The following is a 15,605-nucleotide window of genomic DNA, read 5'->3' on the forward strand; positions in this document are numbered from 1 at the left end:
GTGGTTGATCCAGGGTGTTCTGGGTCATCCCCCTCTTAATGCCAAGGTGATATTGATTCCTATTTACACAAATCTACTGAGCAATAACATGAAGGTCATAAAAGCCATAATAATTATTTTAAAAAAATGCATTTTAAAGCTACAAATTTCGACTCTAAATTCTAGCCCCCCTTTTTTGTTGATGAAAGAGTAACAACTTTCGAACATTAAAGATTACTTAACTGTTCAACTGAACGGATTATTTGTTAGGCATTGGCTAAAATGCCTTAACTAAATACTAGGCTACTATATACGATAAAAAAGATTATGTTACAATTGTTTGAACAGAATAATACAATAAAATATAAGAAACGCAGAAAAATACAGCTTGAGAAGATGCATCAGTAGAAGAAAGATAAAACACAGATTAGAAGTTTCGTATGCATAAACTGTTCAAAAACTTAACATTGTTTGCCCTGTTATCTTTTCTTATAACTCTGGCGAGGTCGAATAATTTTCTCTTCGGAAGGGCACAGGGGCATTTAAGAGGACCGAACTTAAAAGATGCCAAAAATTGGGAACTTACTGAGAAAAAATAAGAAACTGTTGGAAAAGCCGTTCAAATCTCAATTCTTAAGTGTGGCCGTAGCCCCTTCCTCTAAGTTTTCATCTGTTATAACCTATTTTGTTAATAATTTCTTAACGCCCAAATCAGATAGAACAAAAAAATATACATTTGGTTTTTCATTCAATACTCTTTCCAAACATAATAACCACTACCAGCACAATTGTATCCCAGCCCTCCCCCCCCCCCCAATTCCTGGGCACAGCCCTTAATTATGTATAAAAGTTTGCTGATTTGTTTTCAAATGGGCAACATTTGGCATTATGGACCAACTGTAACTATTGGCAAAAATTTACAAAAAAATAGTGGGAACTAACAAAACACACACACACACACACACACACACACACATATATATATATATATATATATATATATATATATATATATATATATATATATATATATATATATATATATATATATATATATATATATATATATATATATATATATATATATATATATATATATATATATATTCATATATATACATATAGAGAAACATGATTCAAAAACACTAATACAAACAAACAACGTCATATAGCAACCTCACGGTGGGTTAAAACCCTCAGCCGCAACAGTTTCCTATTACTAATAAAACTCCCATTTCCCAACAGTTGTTCCACCCAAGGCTCATCCCCCTCATCCACTCCAAAAGTCTCCTTACACAAATCCCTTAACCCTTCATACTTCCCCAGAAAATGCAAAACATTTTCCTCCCACTCTCAGCACATCGAGCAACTACAAGGACCACTTTTCATTCTAAGCCTTCCCAACTATCTTCTTCTTTCCCCAGGTGGCATACAAGAAATTGTCCACTTAATATCATCCCTAAATAGCCCAGCTCTATAATATACCTCCTCTCCCAGTGTCTGTTTTATCATTTTTTTTTTTTTATGCAATGTGTTTTAAGGGTTAGTGCTAAGGTTTGATGTAACTAACGTTTTTCGGCACTGTTGTGTTATCTGTAACACACGAGTGATATTGTACAGCGAACATGCTAAAGAAACTAGTCAAACAGGTTTCTTTCAATGGACAATTCCTATGCTGAGGATTGCAAACAGTGATTTATCACTGCGTTTACAATATTTAAACGATTGTTTTTTTTAGGTTTAGGGGGGGGGGGGAGGTACCTAGGTTAGGTTACGTATTTAATATATGCTATGCTTTACCCCCCACCCCCTGATGTGCAAATATATAGCCAAAATTTGTTTCTAAACTATTATAGGTACTGGTGCATTATACGAGCACCACGAAGAAGTCAAGTTTGGTTAATGCAAATGAAATAAAATAAGATGAATATATAATAGTTTAGAAACAAATTTGGGCTATATATTTGTACATTAGGGGTGGGGGATAAAGCATAGTATATATTAAATACGTAACTTGACCTATGTACCTCCCCTCCCTAAACCCCAAAAAACAATCGTTTAAATATTGTAACTCATTGAGAAACCACGGCTTTGTAATCATTTATCTATAGTGGTCTCTTGCAAAAAGCCCGTTTGACGGGTTTCGTGACTGGTTTCCTTGATACAGTCTATCGCGGTGCCCGCAAAAGACACCAGTACCTTATTATACTTTTATCCTATTTTGTTTTATTTCATTAACCAACTTCACTTCTCACGTGTGTTACAGATAATACAGAAGTACCCGTTTTTCTTGTTTTTTAAATTAGCCTCAAGATTTGCAGGGCAACGGAACTAATACGAGTTTTCACTCTTACAGGTTTTCCATACTCTCTTCTTACTCTTCCATTCTAACTTTCCAACCGTGTCTTTAAAATAACCAAAAGCTAATGATCATGTGAGCCACAGACCACACATAGATGGCTATGATATCACATGCAAAGATCAATCAAATATTTGACTGACAAAAAATGGTTTTCTTTATGTCCATCTGTAAAATGCCAACCGCTCACTGTGCACACGCTGTAAAGTTTATTAAATGCAATTGCATGCTTAGGCTACAATAGCCTCACTAGAAAAGTTTATTCAGATTCAGATTTTAAAAAATGGTTTTAGGTTCCTTACTGATCAATAACGACCGGATGGTCATTAATTATTTATCATCAGGTAATCGGGTCTCAGCATGGTCTGATTGATATGAGCAGGTGTAAGATAATACAAACAAGTGGCTATCAAGCTAAAGAAACGCTTCGCTAATAGGGCCATATCCAGGGGGGTTGAATCCCCCCCCCAGAATGTTTGTCCAAATCGTAAAACATGACAAAATGAATATAAACAAAATTGTTATGTGTTTTTTAGTTTTTTTTTGTGTGCCCCCCCCCCCCATCCGAAAAGAAATACTGAAAACAGCCCTGTTCGCTGGTAAGATATTTTATTTAATATTATCCAGCAGGAGGGTGGAATAGGATCCAAGAATTTTCCCGGGTGGGTGAAGAATTTTAAAATCTTGACCCTCCCAGGGAACTCCCATTTTGGCACCTATTTTAATAATTGTCAAATCTTTGGCGTCACAGTCTTTTACTCTTTCCCGAATTGGCGTCCGTGATAATAATTATGAAATGTTCTCAATTCTTTAGATGGAAAGTGCAATTAGAACTAATTAATTACGTTTAATGTATTCGAATGAATTCAGTGAAAGAAAAAAAGACCAAACTTCGACAGGCACATGCACATGAATTTATTTTGCGGGTCTGGCATTTTTAGTGGACAAACTTCGTAAAAACGACAACAAATAAGGGATTTAATTGAAAGTATTAGGAATTATGGGCAAACCCGGGCAATATCGATATTCTTTTGTTAGATGGGGGTGTCCTGAAGACATGCCCAGCATAAATTTCTGGATTTGGTAGCATTTGTATATTTTTTGTAGGACACATTGGAATTATTCTGTGGTTTTGGATATTAAAATTATTCCCCATTACTATTGCAAATACTGTTGATGCTACGTAGCGTATATACCTGTTTTAAAAGAATTTCAATCGTGTGACAGATTCTAATCATAAATTCGAGTTTAATTTCTTCCGATTTAAAAATACTTGGTTAGATGGTATAAGGCTGAACTAAAACCAACTGTCGAAGAATGGTGCTGACAGACACCAAAAAAGCCTCCGGGTCTGACCTTTCTCCTGATATACCATGATTCAAACAATTTATCCACAATCCCTTCTTGTCCTGTATTTTCTTTTATATAATACGCTTTTTTACATTTTGAGTCTTTTGCGCTGCCCCCCTCTAGTTTCTGCTTACGTGCCTGGGTGGTGAGTCACATCATAAAAAGAACGGATAATATAATTAATACTTTCCGAAAAGGAATGATCATAATATCAAAAATTCGAGACAGAAAAATATTGATTATAATTCAATCAAGCCTTATGCGTTGATCAAATAATTTCTTTCCTTTATTGAGCACTTGAAATTATAGTACTGACAGAGTGACGGACTTCAATTGATGAAATCATATAAGCAATGACAGAACAAACATAAAGGGCAAGGCAGACATAGTGTTTGATTTGGTTTTCAAAGCGAAAGTGTAATCTTCAAAGGATAGGTAGGTAATATTAAACTGATCGGACCCCCCAAAAAATGTGAACGTTTGGCTTCTACCGAAACACTGTATTTGTGCCAAGGTGTTATCCAATAAAAAAAACAAAAAACATGCACACCAGGTAGACCATGTGTGGCATACTCTGCACACGTGGCCTGAAGTATGCAGAGCATGGCGTGAAGAGGTGTGGCGGATAGAATGGCACTCCGAGATGTTCAGCAGTTGCTAAGAGTGGTAAATCCTTTGATTTTAATGTCTTATCAATTTTATCTAGACTATGGTAAATTCAGACGAACGGCATTTTTGACAGATCTTTTAAAAATTTCGCTGATTTCGTTTGAATATTTTTCAAGAAATTCTATAAGGTTTTTTTTAGAGCAAAAGGCTCTAATTACCTCTTCTGTGTCCTTTGTAGAGCCTTAATCTTAAGGGCCTTTGAGCTCAATCTTAAGTTTAGGCACATTAAGTGAATTGGCTAGATTTCGAACAATCTCATCAAATCAGTCTCATCAGATCCATGATTGATGAAATAAGTATAGATGATGTGTTACCCTTCGGATTAAACTCATTGTCAGTTCTTCAATGGACTGAAGCAATGACACAAACTGTTATAGCAGGGGCCTTTTAGAATGGGTTATATCCACTCTCTTGAAATGCAGTTTGAAAAGTAACAGAGGACCCTTAGAATAGAACGATCGGTCTCTAGTTGTGAATTTCAGCGGGATCAATTGTGGCTAGAATGAAACTGTGCTATTGGAGAAAATCGGAAGCTGTCTTACTGCTTCAACAAAAAGTTGACAAGACCTTGGCCACGCCTGAAGTAATGCCTTCAGCTTCTTTGCGTTACCTGTAACTCTTCTATCTCGTTACCTCTATGACTTCTACCTCAGCAACAAGCTGCAAACGTGACGAAAACATTTTTTCGTCAAATCTTTCAGTTAGCTGTATTTGTCTAGCTTATTTGAGAGATTAATTACAAGAAATGGACGATCAAGATTCGATTACGATTACTTTTCACATTAGAAAATTGATTACGTTTCGATTACAATTTAATTAAAAACAGAGAATTAATTGCAATCATACGCTTATTCGATTAATCGAACGTATCCCTGCCAGGAACTGTTTGATGATCAAAGTTTAGTTTATTCAATGTCTAAAAAAAATAAAGATAAGGTTCATCGTATTATCAAATGCACATTTTCTGAAGTGTGAATTTTGCAAAAAAAAAAAACATAATCTTTTTCTTTAACCCGAACTCACCCCACTGTTCGGTGTTTTGAGAAGCTGGGGATGAAAACTTTCCATGACGGTGGGCAGAAGGATGTAAGCGAATGAACTCGTCGCCAAGTTCTCTTCGCATGGCAGCATTGGATTTTTTTTGCAGCAGTGAGGTGAAGGACGGGGTCTATATCACTACGGTGGGTTACCCAGACTACGGAAGCCCTTGGCATCGTCTATCCAAAAATATTGGTGGAGTCTCAACGAAAATCGAACACAAATTATACATCTGTCATGTCATCACGCTGCGTTTGAATTAAGGTTGAATAGCGGGATCTTCTTTTTTAATATATGGCCCAGGTGACTTGTATGTCTGATTAAAGTTCCTTCTCTATAGGTCTAGTTTTGCAGCATTGAGAACACACTAAAATCTAATGGTTTCGCTGTAGACACGCTGTATTTTAATTGATATCGCTGAATTAATTTTATGTCAATTACCTAACTTTATAAAATAATCTACTTAAAATCACACTCAGTGCGCCTTTGCAGACTAGGTTTAGATTTGCTCTCAATATATTTTTCAGAGCTAATTTTCTTCTTTTTCAATGTAGACTTGGCTCTACTGTAGTCTCTCCAACCATAAAATGCGGTCTAAGGAAGGCGATACCACCAAGGACAAGGCATAGAAGTCAAACAAAGGTAAAGTATAACTGTTTTGTTTCTTGTGTTTCTTACCAAAATAAGTCAGGTGATATTGCGTGTCAGTAAATCTTTGAAGTGAGTTTTTTTTTAGAGCCTTCGTTTAATTTGTATGAGGGAACAATCGAATAAATTCATAGCTTCTCATTTGTATTGTCTCTAATGCCAGTGATTAGTACTTATCCAATTAACAGCATGAATATTTTCGTGAAATTAATGAGCTCTAGACGTTTCATTGGTTTTTAGACTTTTAATTAAACAAAGCCTTTAATTAAATGCAAAAGAAATATGACGAGCAAAAAAGAGACTTCCAGTATTTGAAATATAAATGTTTTTTTTAAAGGAATGATGGGTAAACAAAAATACAAAAGAGATTTGGATTTTTACTGCCACTTTAAAGTCGAATTATGCTTAGGAATGGTTAGCCCATGCACCACACAGGAGTTCTTCGGAGATAACTGATACGATACAGGATGACTCATGACCTTGTAATTATCCCTAAAAAGAGCATTGATATCACGGAAAAGGATCTATAAGCGGTGCTTTTTGTCCCCCAAGGACCCACCTGTAAATACAGTTTTATAAGATTTTTCTTGTGTTTGTTTCAAAATTATGAAGTTCTTGGAAAGTGCTACATTTTGTTCAGTATTGTCACACTGAACGGTCAAAATGAATAAGTAAACTTCGATGGTTAAATTTAACAACACTGTTCAAATTAAACAACATTGTTGATTCCTAAAGACAACCACCTTCAAAAGAAAGCCAGCCCTTCTTTGGTTGTTTAATGTGATATGTTTTAGCTTAAATTTTGCCAATTTTCACCCATTTTGTTTTTTTTTTACTTTGGTGCCCGCCGCTACCAAAAATTACATATCTGCATACGGGAACATTCATCATTAAAAATAGAATTCCCTATTTGTCCTAATTTTAAACATATGCATGGTTGTGCAAGTTTCCACGGTTTACGACGTCCAAGGCCGTACCTAGGATTTTTTTTCGGAGGGGGTTTTACTCAAAGATTTTTTTTCGGGGGGTGGGGGATTTTACACAAAAAACCTCAAAAAACGCATACAAAATTTGTTTATATCCATTTTTGTTACGTTTTTACGAGTCAAAAAAATCGGGAGGGGTTTTAACCCCCCCCCCTGGGTACGACCTTGAAGACGTCGAATTGAACTAAAAAAAGCATCTACAAACAGCGAACTAGTGTTTCTAGGTAAACTAGAACTTTCATGCCAGAAACTGCTATATTTTTCTATGTCAGAAATTTCTAAGCAATTCTAGGCCAGATTTTGCTATTTCATTTTACAAGGTGAATTTTTCAACTAGATGTCTAAGCCTAGATTAAACATACTTTGGTCAAAACACGGGAAAAAAAATTAAACGGAGCACTGAATCATGAAATATAGAATGAAATGATTCACAATGAAACTGAATCAACACGTTTAAGTTTTTGCCAGAACTACCATACAAAAAGACATTACTTATTCCTGTTGGCGATGAACTTTATACAAATCCTGCATTGTTTATTTATTTGTTTCTTGTTGTGTCGTGACTTATGGTTTAAAAACTTACTCATAGAGAGCCCCATAAAGCGAGGTTCTAATTTTTTTTTCTACCATGGACTCAGCTTTGTTTCAGAGTAATTGTGGTCTCAAATAAAGACTTTTTGGTCGAACTAGAAAAGGGATACTCGTAAGACATACGTACTTTTTGTTCCATTGGTTGGGGGCAAAGTTATTTTAGGACCCCTTAAATGGTTGTCCGGGGCTGTTTGAATGTTCTTAGACCATAGATTGATAAAAACCGCCATAGGCAAAAGAAAATTTGCGAAAACTGAAAATACGAGGAAATATCTCAGAAACTGAAATCAATGAAATTATTATAAATATCCAATTCAACCTATCCCTAAGTAAATGATCTGTTTATTCCCAGATGTACGTTTTTGGTAAATAAACCTCATAGAAAAAAAGTTTTTGGCAGTTGAGCCACTGAGGGCATGCACGTACACAGATGGTGAAAGGGCAAAGGGTTTTGGGCTTGCCCCCCATCCTTCCCCGTGATTTCCCAAAATATCCCGAATATCTTGACAATTCCTTTTCAAATTATCAAGAGAATCTTTTTTTCATTGTTGGACCCCCGAAAGAGATCCTATGTACGTTACCGGTTGAGTTTTACAGACTCCATGGATGTTTTTGAGTTATGATGCAATTTTTCAACTATTATTTAAATCTTTTGGTGATAAAATAAAGCAATAGGTCTGCTATTTAATTTTTAGTTTCTTAGCCTAAATTTTGACTCTTGTAAAGTTTATAATGCAAAACTTCATAATAAGTAGCATTCTAATTTTCTGTCTCATGAAAACCAGACGATTAGAGGGAGTTGATTGTCCCTCTTTCTGCCAGCAATATATAGATATAAATCTCACCATATAACGGAATTGTAACCAAAGTTGTCACGGTATTGAAGATATACTATATTATTATCTTCACCAACTGTATTTTACCTTAATTAGTTTACTGAAAATTTTGACCCTAACTTCATCACGCAAGTTAGGATCACTGGGAATTAACCATTACCTATTTTCTCAGGATGACCTAACTATACAGTTGGAACAAGCAAGCGGACTTGAAGATATAAAATATGCAATCGAGCAGCTTACACTCCGATCTCATGGCAGTGCTCGCACCAATTACTCGACATCGACATACTCTAGCATGAGTGGCAGTGAAATGAGTGAACCAGTGCGTCGTCTAGTTCGACACAGTTCCTTAGAAACAGTTAATACCAACGTCACAGCTGCTGACGAGTTCGTTTGGGTTGACTCATACAATAGGTAAATAATTTCCAGATTAGAATCAATTTCCTATTTACAAATGTCACCATCGTCTTGTAAATTATGTAAATATAAAGCCCACTACAAAAGCTATTTTTGAGGAATCCTCTCTCATTGTGAGTTAAATAAAAAAAACAAGTTTTTTTAACTGAAAGTAAGGAACAACGTTAAAACTTAAAACGAACAGAAATTATTCCGTATATGAAAGGGGCTGTCCCCTCCTCAACGCCTCGCTCTTTACGCTAAAGTGTTTCATTGCTAAAAAAACAGAGTTGTGAGAAAGTCAAACTTTAGCGTAAAGAGCGAGGTGTTGAGGAGTGGGCACCCCCTTTCATACACGGGTTAATTTTTTTTCGATTTAAGTTTTAACGCCGTTCCTTATTTTCAATTAAAAAAAACTTGTTATTTTTATTTAATTTTTGAACGTTTTTGAATTAATGCAGGTTTTGATTTTGGCTCACCGTATATGAATAATTAAAACAAAATTTGAATATTAATTTTACTTTTAATTGAGTAAATGGCTTTCTCGAAACCTGTTTAATTTTATTTACGCGTTTTTATTAGTTATAAATATACGTAACTTAAGAATTAACTTACGTAACGAACTTCTATATTCATATATTTTTAATACGTTTATTAGAGGGTTCGTCCCCTAGTCAATACCTTGCTCTTTAAGCCAAAGTTCGAATTTTGTTCCAATTCTTTAAAAATGACTTCTTAATCACAAATGCCGTTAATTAGAATAAATAGCTCTTATGAAAGTCTTTGGCTTAAAGCTCTAAATAATCTTTGGCTTAAAGAGCAAGGTATTGACTAGGGGGTGAACCCAATCATATACGTAATGTTTTCTGTCGTTTTAAGTTTTGATGTTGCTCCTTACTTTCAGTTGAAAAACTTCTTTTTTTATATATAATTTCTGATCATTTTTTAGATAATGCTGGGAAATCCGGCGCCCCCTTCATAGCAATGTCCCTTCCCCCATTAAAACTTCCTTCTTGGAAAGATCCTCCCACATAACCCCCGACACACTCCCCCCCCCCACTACCAGAAAAAATCCCCCCTTAAAACGTCCGTATACTTCACAATAACCAATACTATGTTAACATTGGGTAAAGCTCATAACTTTCAGCCCTCCCCCCGGGACTTCAGGGGATTAAGTCATCCTAAAAGACATATTTATCATATTTTCGACCATGCTGAACAAAATGGCTATCTCAAAATTTTGATCGGGTGACTTTGGGAAAAAAATGAGCGTGGGAGGGGGCCTAGTTGCCCTCCATTTTTTTGGTCACTTAAAAAGGGCACTAGAACTTTTAATTTCCGTTCTAATGAGCCCTCTCACGATGTTCTAGGACCGCTGGGTCGATACGATCACCCCTGGGAAAAAAAAAACAAAAAACAAATACACACGCATCCGTGATCTTTCTTCTGGCAAAAAATCCAAAATTCCACATTTTTGTAGATAGGAACTTGAAACCTCTGCAGTTGGGTTCTCTGATACGCTGAATATGATGGTGTGATTTTCATTAAGGTTCTTTAACTTTTAGGGGGTCTTTCCCCCTTTTTTCGAAAATCTGCAAAATTTTCTCAGGCGCATAACTTTTGATTGGTCGGACTAAACTTGATGAAACTTATATATTTCAAATCAGCATTAAAATCTGATTCTTTTGATTTATCTATTGGTATCAAAATTCCGTTGTCTACAGTTTACGTTACCATTGAGCCGGGTCGCTCCTTACTTACAGTTCGTTACCACGATCTGTTTGATTGTCTCTCAAAGCAGCCATAAACTATCCATATTGTCGAAATAATCTAGCTTGAACGGTGCTGCAAAAGTGTATGCAAAGACACCTGAACTTGATTTAGTTTTATAACAGTATTTTGCAACAATATTACTTGGAGGTTTCTTGATTAGGCTTCACAACTGTATTTAAGGTACCTATGGCTTGCAAGGTCCATGAAATTCTTCCTTTCTGCTAGAAAGTAGCAACATTCAAAATTAGGCTTCCTGAAGTTGGAGAATAAGAAATTGTCCAATGTTGAAACTATTGGTGAAAATAATCAGATGCATATAATTTTGGGGGGAGAAGGGGTAGACTAAATAAACAGCAAAAGGTAGACTATATGAATAACATATAGGAAGGCATGATAGAAATCGTGAAAATCTGTAGAGCCTTAGTGAGATGTTGGGTAGTGAAGGCCCCTCCACATACAAACGTGCCTGGATCAATACATGCAATGCCCGTGACTGGTTAAGGCCACCCATGTATTGCAAATTGCTTTCTTGGGAATTGAGATTAGGGCTTTAACTCCTAATCCTGGATCGAGACCCGGTTGTGCTGGACAGTCTTCAGCCCGTTCATCACTTCTGCCTTTTTCGTCCACTAATGTTCTGGCATTGCGTGATTGAAGTGGGGCTTGGCCCTCAACCCCCTCCCCATCCATGAAATTGTGGGGAATTTAAGTCCTTATCTCTTTAGTCTTGGAGGCCCAGAGCCTATTTTAGACGTTTTATACAGTTATACACGGTATACAGAGAAAACTTTGTATTCTTGTTTTTATGCCATAATTTTTTATATACCTTGTTTTATGTCATATTTTATCGAATTGTTGCGTCATACCTGTTCGTTTTTATGTCATACCCTGGGTTGCCACATATACAATTATTCGCATGCGAACACGATTATTCGGCCAGATATGCGAATATCGCAGTTGTTTGCGAATTTTGGTTAAAATCTATCTGATTTTTTAAAATATCCTACAAGTTCACAAATCTCAAATTCTGCGATAATTTTGATGAATAAATCGTATCAAGGAAAATAAAAATGGATATTGAGAATTCAATGGATCTTTTTTCAAATTCAGCAAAGGTTGATTTCAAAGTCAACTTCAAATCAATGCAAAAAAAAACAAAAAAAAAACAACCATAATTTCACCGTGCTTGAAAGTTCTTATATTTTACCTGTGCATTAAGAAGGTATAAGGCTATAAGTTTCTATTTTCTAGAAATTAGATTAATCATTTTGCTTTTTGAAATTTTTGCCACTGAAAATCGGACGATAATAAATTGTGTCGTGTGACTCCGTATTATAATTATCGCGTTAGCATGCGAATTTCGTTTCCGATTTTTTAATACGATATTTCGCAGAAAAAAAAAATTATACGTGGGAACCCACGGATATGCGCTTTTAGTCATATGCATTCTTTTTTTCTATGAATTGAATCCTTGATGGTTGTAGATACATTGTTGCCGTACTTCATTGACATAAAATGATGAAATGACGTATATAGCTCACCTTCAGTGATAGATATATCAGGCCATTCTGTTTTTTCTAAGCAATATTTGAACTGGTCAACCATTGCCAACCATCCTTAGGATTGTTATAAAAAACATTGTTTTGTATAGTTTACAGGACTTGCATGATACATCCATGACTAAAGGGGAGCGAAATTCATATTCCATATTTTACGTGACAGGCTGGTCTTAGATAATGGATAATAGCTAAAGTAAAAAATAAAAAGTAAGCTGACATTTTGGTTTAAACCCGTAAGAGCGACCTTAATCCTAAGCTAATATTAAAGACAAACCAAAAAGATTGCTCAAAACACCACTTTTTGTAATGTTGTTGGCGATGTGTTTTGTAATAGAAACATGTATATATGTTAATGAAGTGAACATATGCCATGAGAGTATTTGTTTACGTGTGCAAAATTCTTTTTCTTGCAAATCCCATTTTGAATTAAGCGGTGCCAAATTAAAGACAAACCAAAAAGATTGCTCAAAACACCACTTTTTGTAATGTTGTTGGCGATGTGTTTTGTAATAGAAACATGTATATATGTTAATGAAGTGAACATATGCCATGAGAGTATTTGTTTACTTGTGCAAAATTCTTTTCTTGCAAATCCCATTTTGAATTAAGCGGTGCCAAATTAAAGACAAACCAAAAAGATTGCTCAAAACACCACTTTTTGTAATGTTGTTGGCGATGTGTTTTGTAATAGAAACATGTATATATGTTAATGAAGTGAACATATGCCATGAGAGTATTTGTTTACTTGTGCAAAATTCTTTTCTTGCAAATCCCATTTTGAATTAAGCAGTGCCAAATTAAAGACAAACCAAAAAGATTGCTCAAAACACCACTTTTTGTAATGTTGTTGGCGATGTGTTTTGTAATAGAAACATGTATATATGTTAATGAAGTGAACATATGCCATGAGAGTATTTGTTTACTTGTGCAAAATTCTTTTCTTGCAAATCCCATTTTGAATTAAGCGGTGCCAAATTAAAGACAAACCAAAAAGATTGCTCAAAACACCACTTTTTGTAATGTTGTTGGCGATGTGTTTTGTAATAGAAACATGTATATATGTTAATGAAGTGAACATATGCCATGAGAGTATTTGTTTACTTGTGCAAAATTCTTTTCTTGCGAATCCCATTTTGAATTAAGCGGTGCCAAATTCCTATCCATAATCTTTTTTGAATAACAAATTCCGACTGTGAAGTCCATCGACCAAAGCTAGATGGTTTAAAACCATAGACGAGGCAAAATTAAAGCTAAGGAGTAGTTTAAATTGTTATGAGTATGTGTGCACAGTTCATGTCTTCAACACGAGAAAATCAAATGATTTTTCTGGTGGGCTTGAACTGAGTGCTAAAAAAATGCGAATGTTACTATACTATTGTGGTTCCTAACTTATTTTATATTATATTATAGCTTTGGTCCTAGGATAAATTTGGGGAGGGGGGAGGGGAGAAGCATCCTGTGGGAAGGTATAGCATATGCTATCTATGTTTTGGGAAAATCACTATCGAAGTCGCTAAAAATACATTTTTCTTGAATTAGCTGGTAGACTTAAAATGGACAATAGCTCTGTTTGATTCGTGAAAGGTGTAACTGTATATGGCCATCGGTTAAATTTTTTTTTTTAATTTTAGCTAATAAATCATGACAAGGTGGTTTTATAATATCTGTTTTTTCCTCTTTGGGTCTATATTGGCATCGAACACGGAGTTTAAACCATTAAATTTAATTGATGAATACTTTAGATAATGTATCTTAATTCGAAGATCTACCTCATAAGTAATTGAAGAGCTCAACTGCCTTTATTAATTTGTTTGTGACAGGGTAATTTACTACTTTTCCAACAGGTTAATTTTATCTACTAAAGTTCACAGAATATGTATCTTATCGCCAAAGTCTTAAAAAAGCAAACTCAAACACCTGAATTTCATCCTTTACTTATCGAATGAAACGGCATTCGTATCTTGTTTTTTCTTTTGTTTAGTAAAAAAGATAATTAATTTAATCCATATGTTATTCATAAATAGACAGTATAAAAAACTCATTTTTTTTTTCAAAAAAAATTTTTTTTTTTCCATATTTTTATATGCCTTTGGCATATAAAAATATGAGTTCTATCCGGCATCAAATGCTGCCTAAATAATGTTCTACTGCTCTGCTGCCAAATGCGACTTTCTAACAGTATCTTTTCAGCACTTCTGCACGTAATATATCTTCTGCACAATATCCTCTGCACTTACTCTGCTTTGGTTCTTAGGAATGAAGTAAGTCACTGCCTGGCTGCACCATTCCAATCTAATATTTAGGCATTTCAAAATCATGGCCCTTATAGACGAATAATGCTTGTGCATATGGTTTTTTAACTCGATCCAAATGAACAACCAGTGACCATAAAAAACATACACTTGGGGTGTGCTCCTGAAGATAATGATCGTTAATGAAAAATACTTATCTATTATTATTTGCGATCCAAAACACCAGATAGTTAAAAAAAAACAAAAACTGATTATTAGTAGGCTATTATTAGTGCCGAATAAACTTAATCATTATTGCCAATGGCTTATTATGTGTATATAAGGGGCAGAATTTGCAGTTATGAGCCATTTTAGGGAGAAGGTAATAATATATAATTAATAATAGCTATTGAAGAATAGATTTCTGGAACGCACCCTTGATTGCTATTGCTAACGTTTGATATACTTTTGTCTTCACTATTAATATGACATTTATTTGAAGGCTTGTGGAACTCCAAAACTTACCGTGGAATAACCATGATGTGCTACGTGTTATACAAAACGGACGTTTACGAGAAGATCTTGATCGAGTCTCAATGGAAGTAGTACCCCGTTTAGCTTACCTTCTTCAGAGGGCCCTTCTTCGGATTGCTAGAGAAACTCAACGCCTTTCTAAGCCAATTGGGCTCTGCTCTAAGCATGAAGTTTCCTCTGCGTTTAGAGTTGTGCTCTCATCGGGTCTTGCAGATTCTTGCATCAAGGTTAGTTCTTACAGTATTCATTGTACAGGCGCTAGTGGCGTAATTTTGTCAAAATCCTGGGGGGGGGGAGGAAGTCGGAGCCAGTTTTCCCATATAAAGTGAAAATGACAGTGAAAACTGAGAAATGTTCCATGTATTACCATAAAGGCAAAGCTATACTAAAGAAAACTGACCTGTTTCTCTTGATACTTGAATTATGCAGGTTTAACTAGTTTTGACATTATTTTTTTTGTAGAAAAAAAAATTCAGATGGGGGTAGGGGGGCAAGCCGAGGCCTGGGGGGGGGGGGTTAAATCGGGTTTCGGAGGGGGCAGTTGCCCCCCCCCCCCTTCGCCCTTTAGTAAATTACACCCCTGCTTGGCACTGTACCCTTTTTTTTCGAAAATAGAGGCAGAGATATAAAAACAACAAAAAAAAAAAAAAAAA

At 35.3% G+C, this 15,605-nt stretch overlaps 1 protein-coding gene across 4 annotated transcripts in view; it reads left to right on the forward strand.

The window, feature by feature from the left end:
* Positions 1–15,605, forward strand: part of LOC148952171 (ankyrin repeat and BTB/POZ domain-containing protein 2) — a 321,201-nt gene that overhangs the window by 247,884 nt on the left and 57,712 nt on the right. For all 4 annotated transcript variants that reach the window (XM_089089639.1, XM_089089641.1, XM_089089640.1 and 1 more), the window contains 3 exons: positions 5,950–6,037; positions 8,629–8,873; positions 14,921–15,179. In XM_089089639.1, the coding sequence (XP_088945765.1) occupies positions 5,950–6,037; positions 8,629–8,873; positions 14,921–15,179 (592 nt within the window). The remainder of the gene's footprint in view (positions 1–5,949; positions 6,038–8,628; positions 8,874–14,920; positions 15,180–15,605) is intronic.

The sequence above is a fragment of the Artemia sp. Qi Xiang Cuo genome, chromosome 5 (genome assembly GCF_049724085.1).
Source record: "Artemia sp. Qi Xiang Cuo chromosome 5, ASM4972408v1, whole genome shotgun sequence".
Taxonomy (NCBI): Eukaryota; Metazoa; Arthropoda; class Branchiopoda; order Anostraca; family Artemiidae; genus Artemia; species Artemia sp. Qi Xiang Cuo.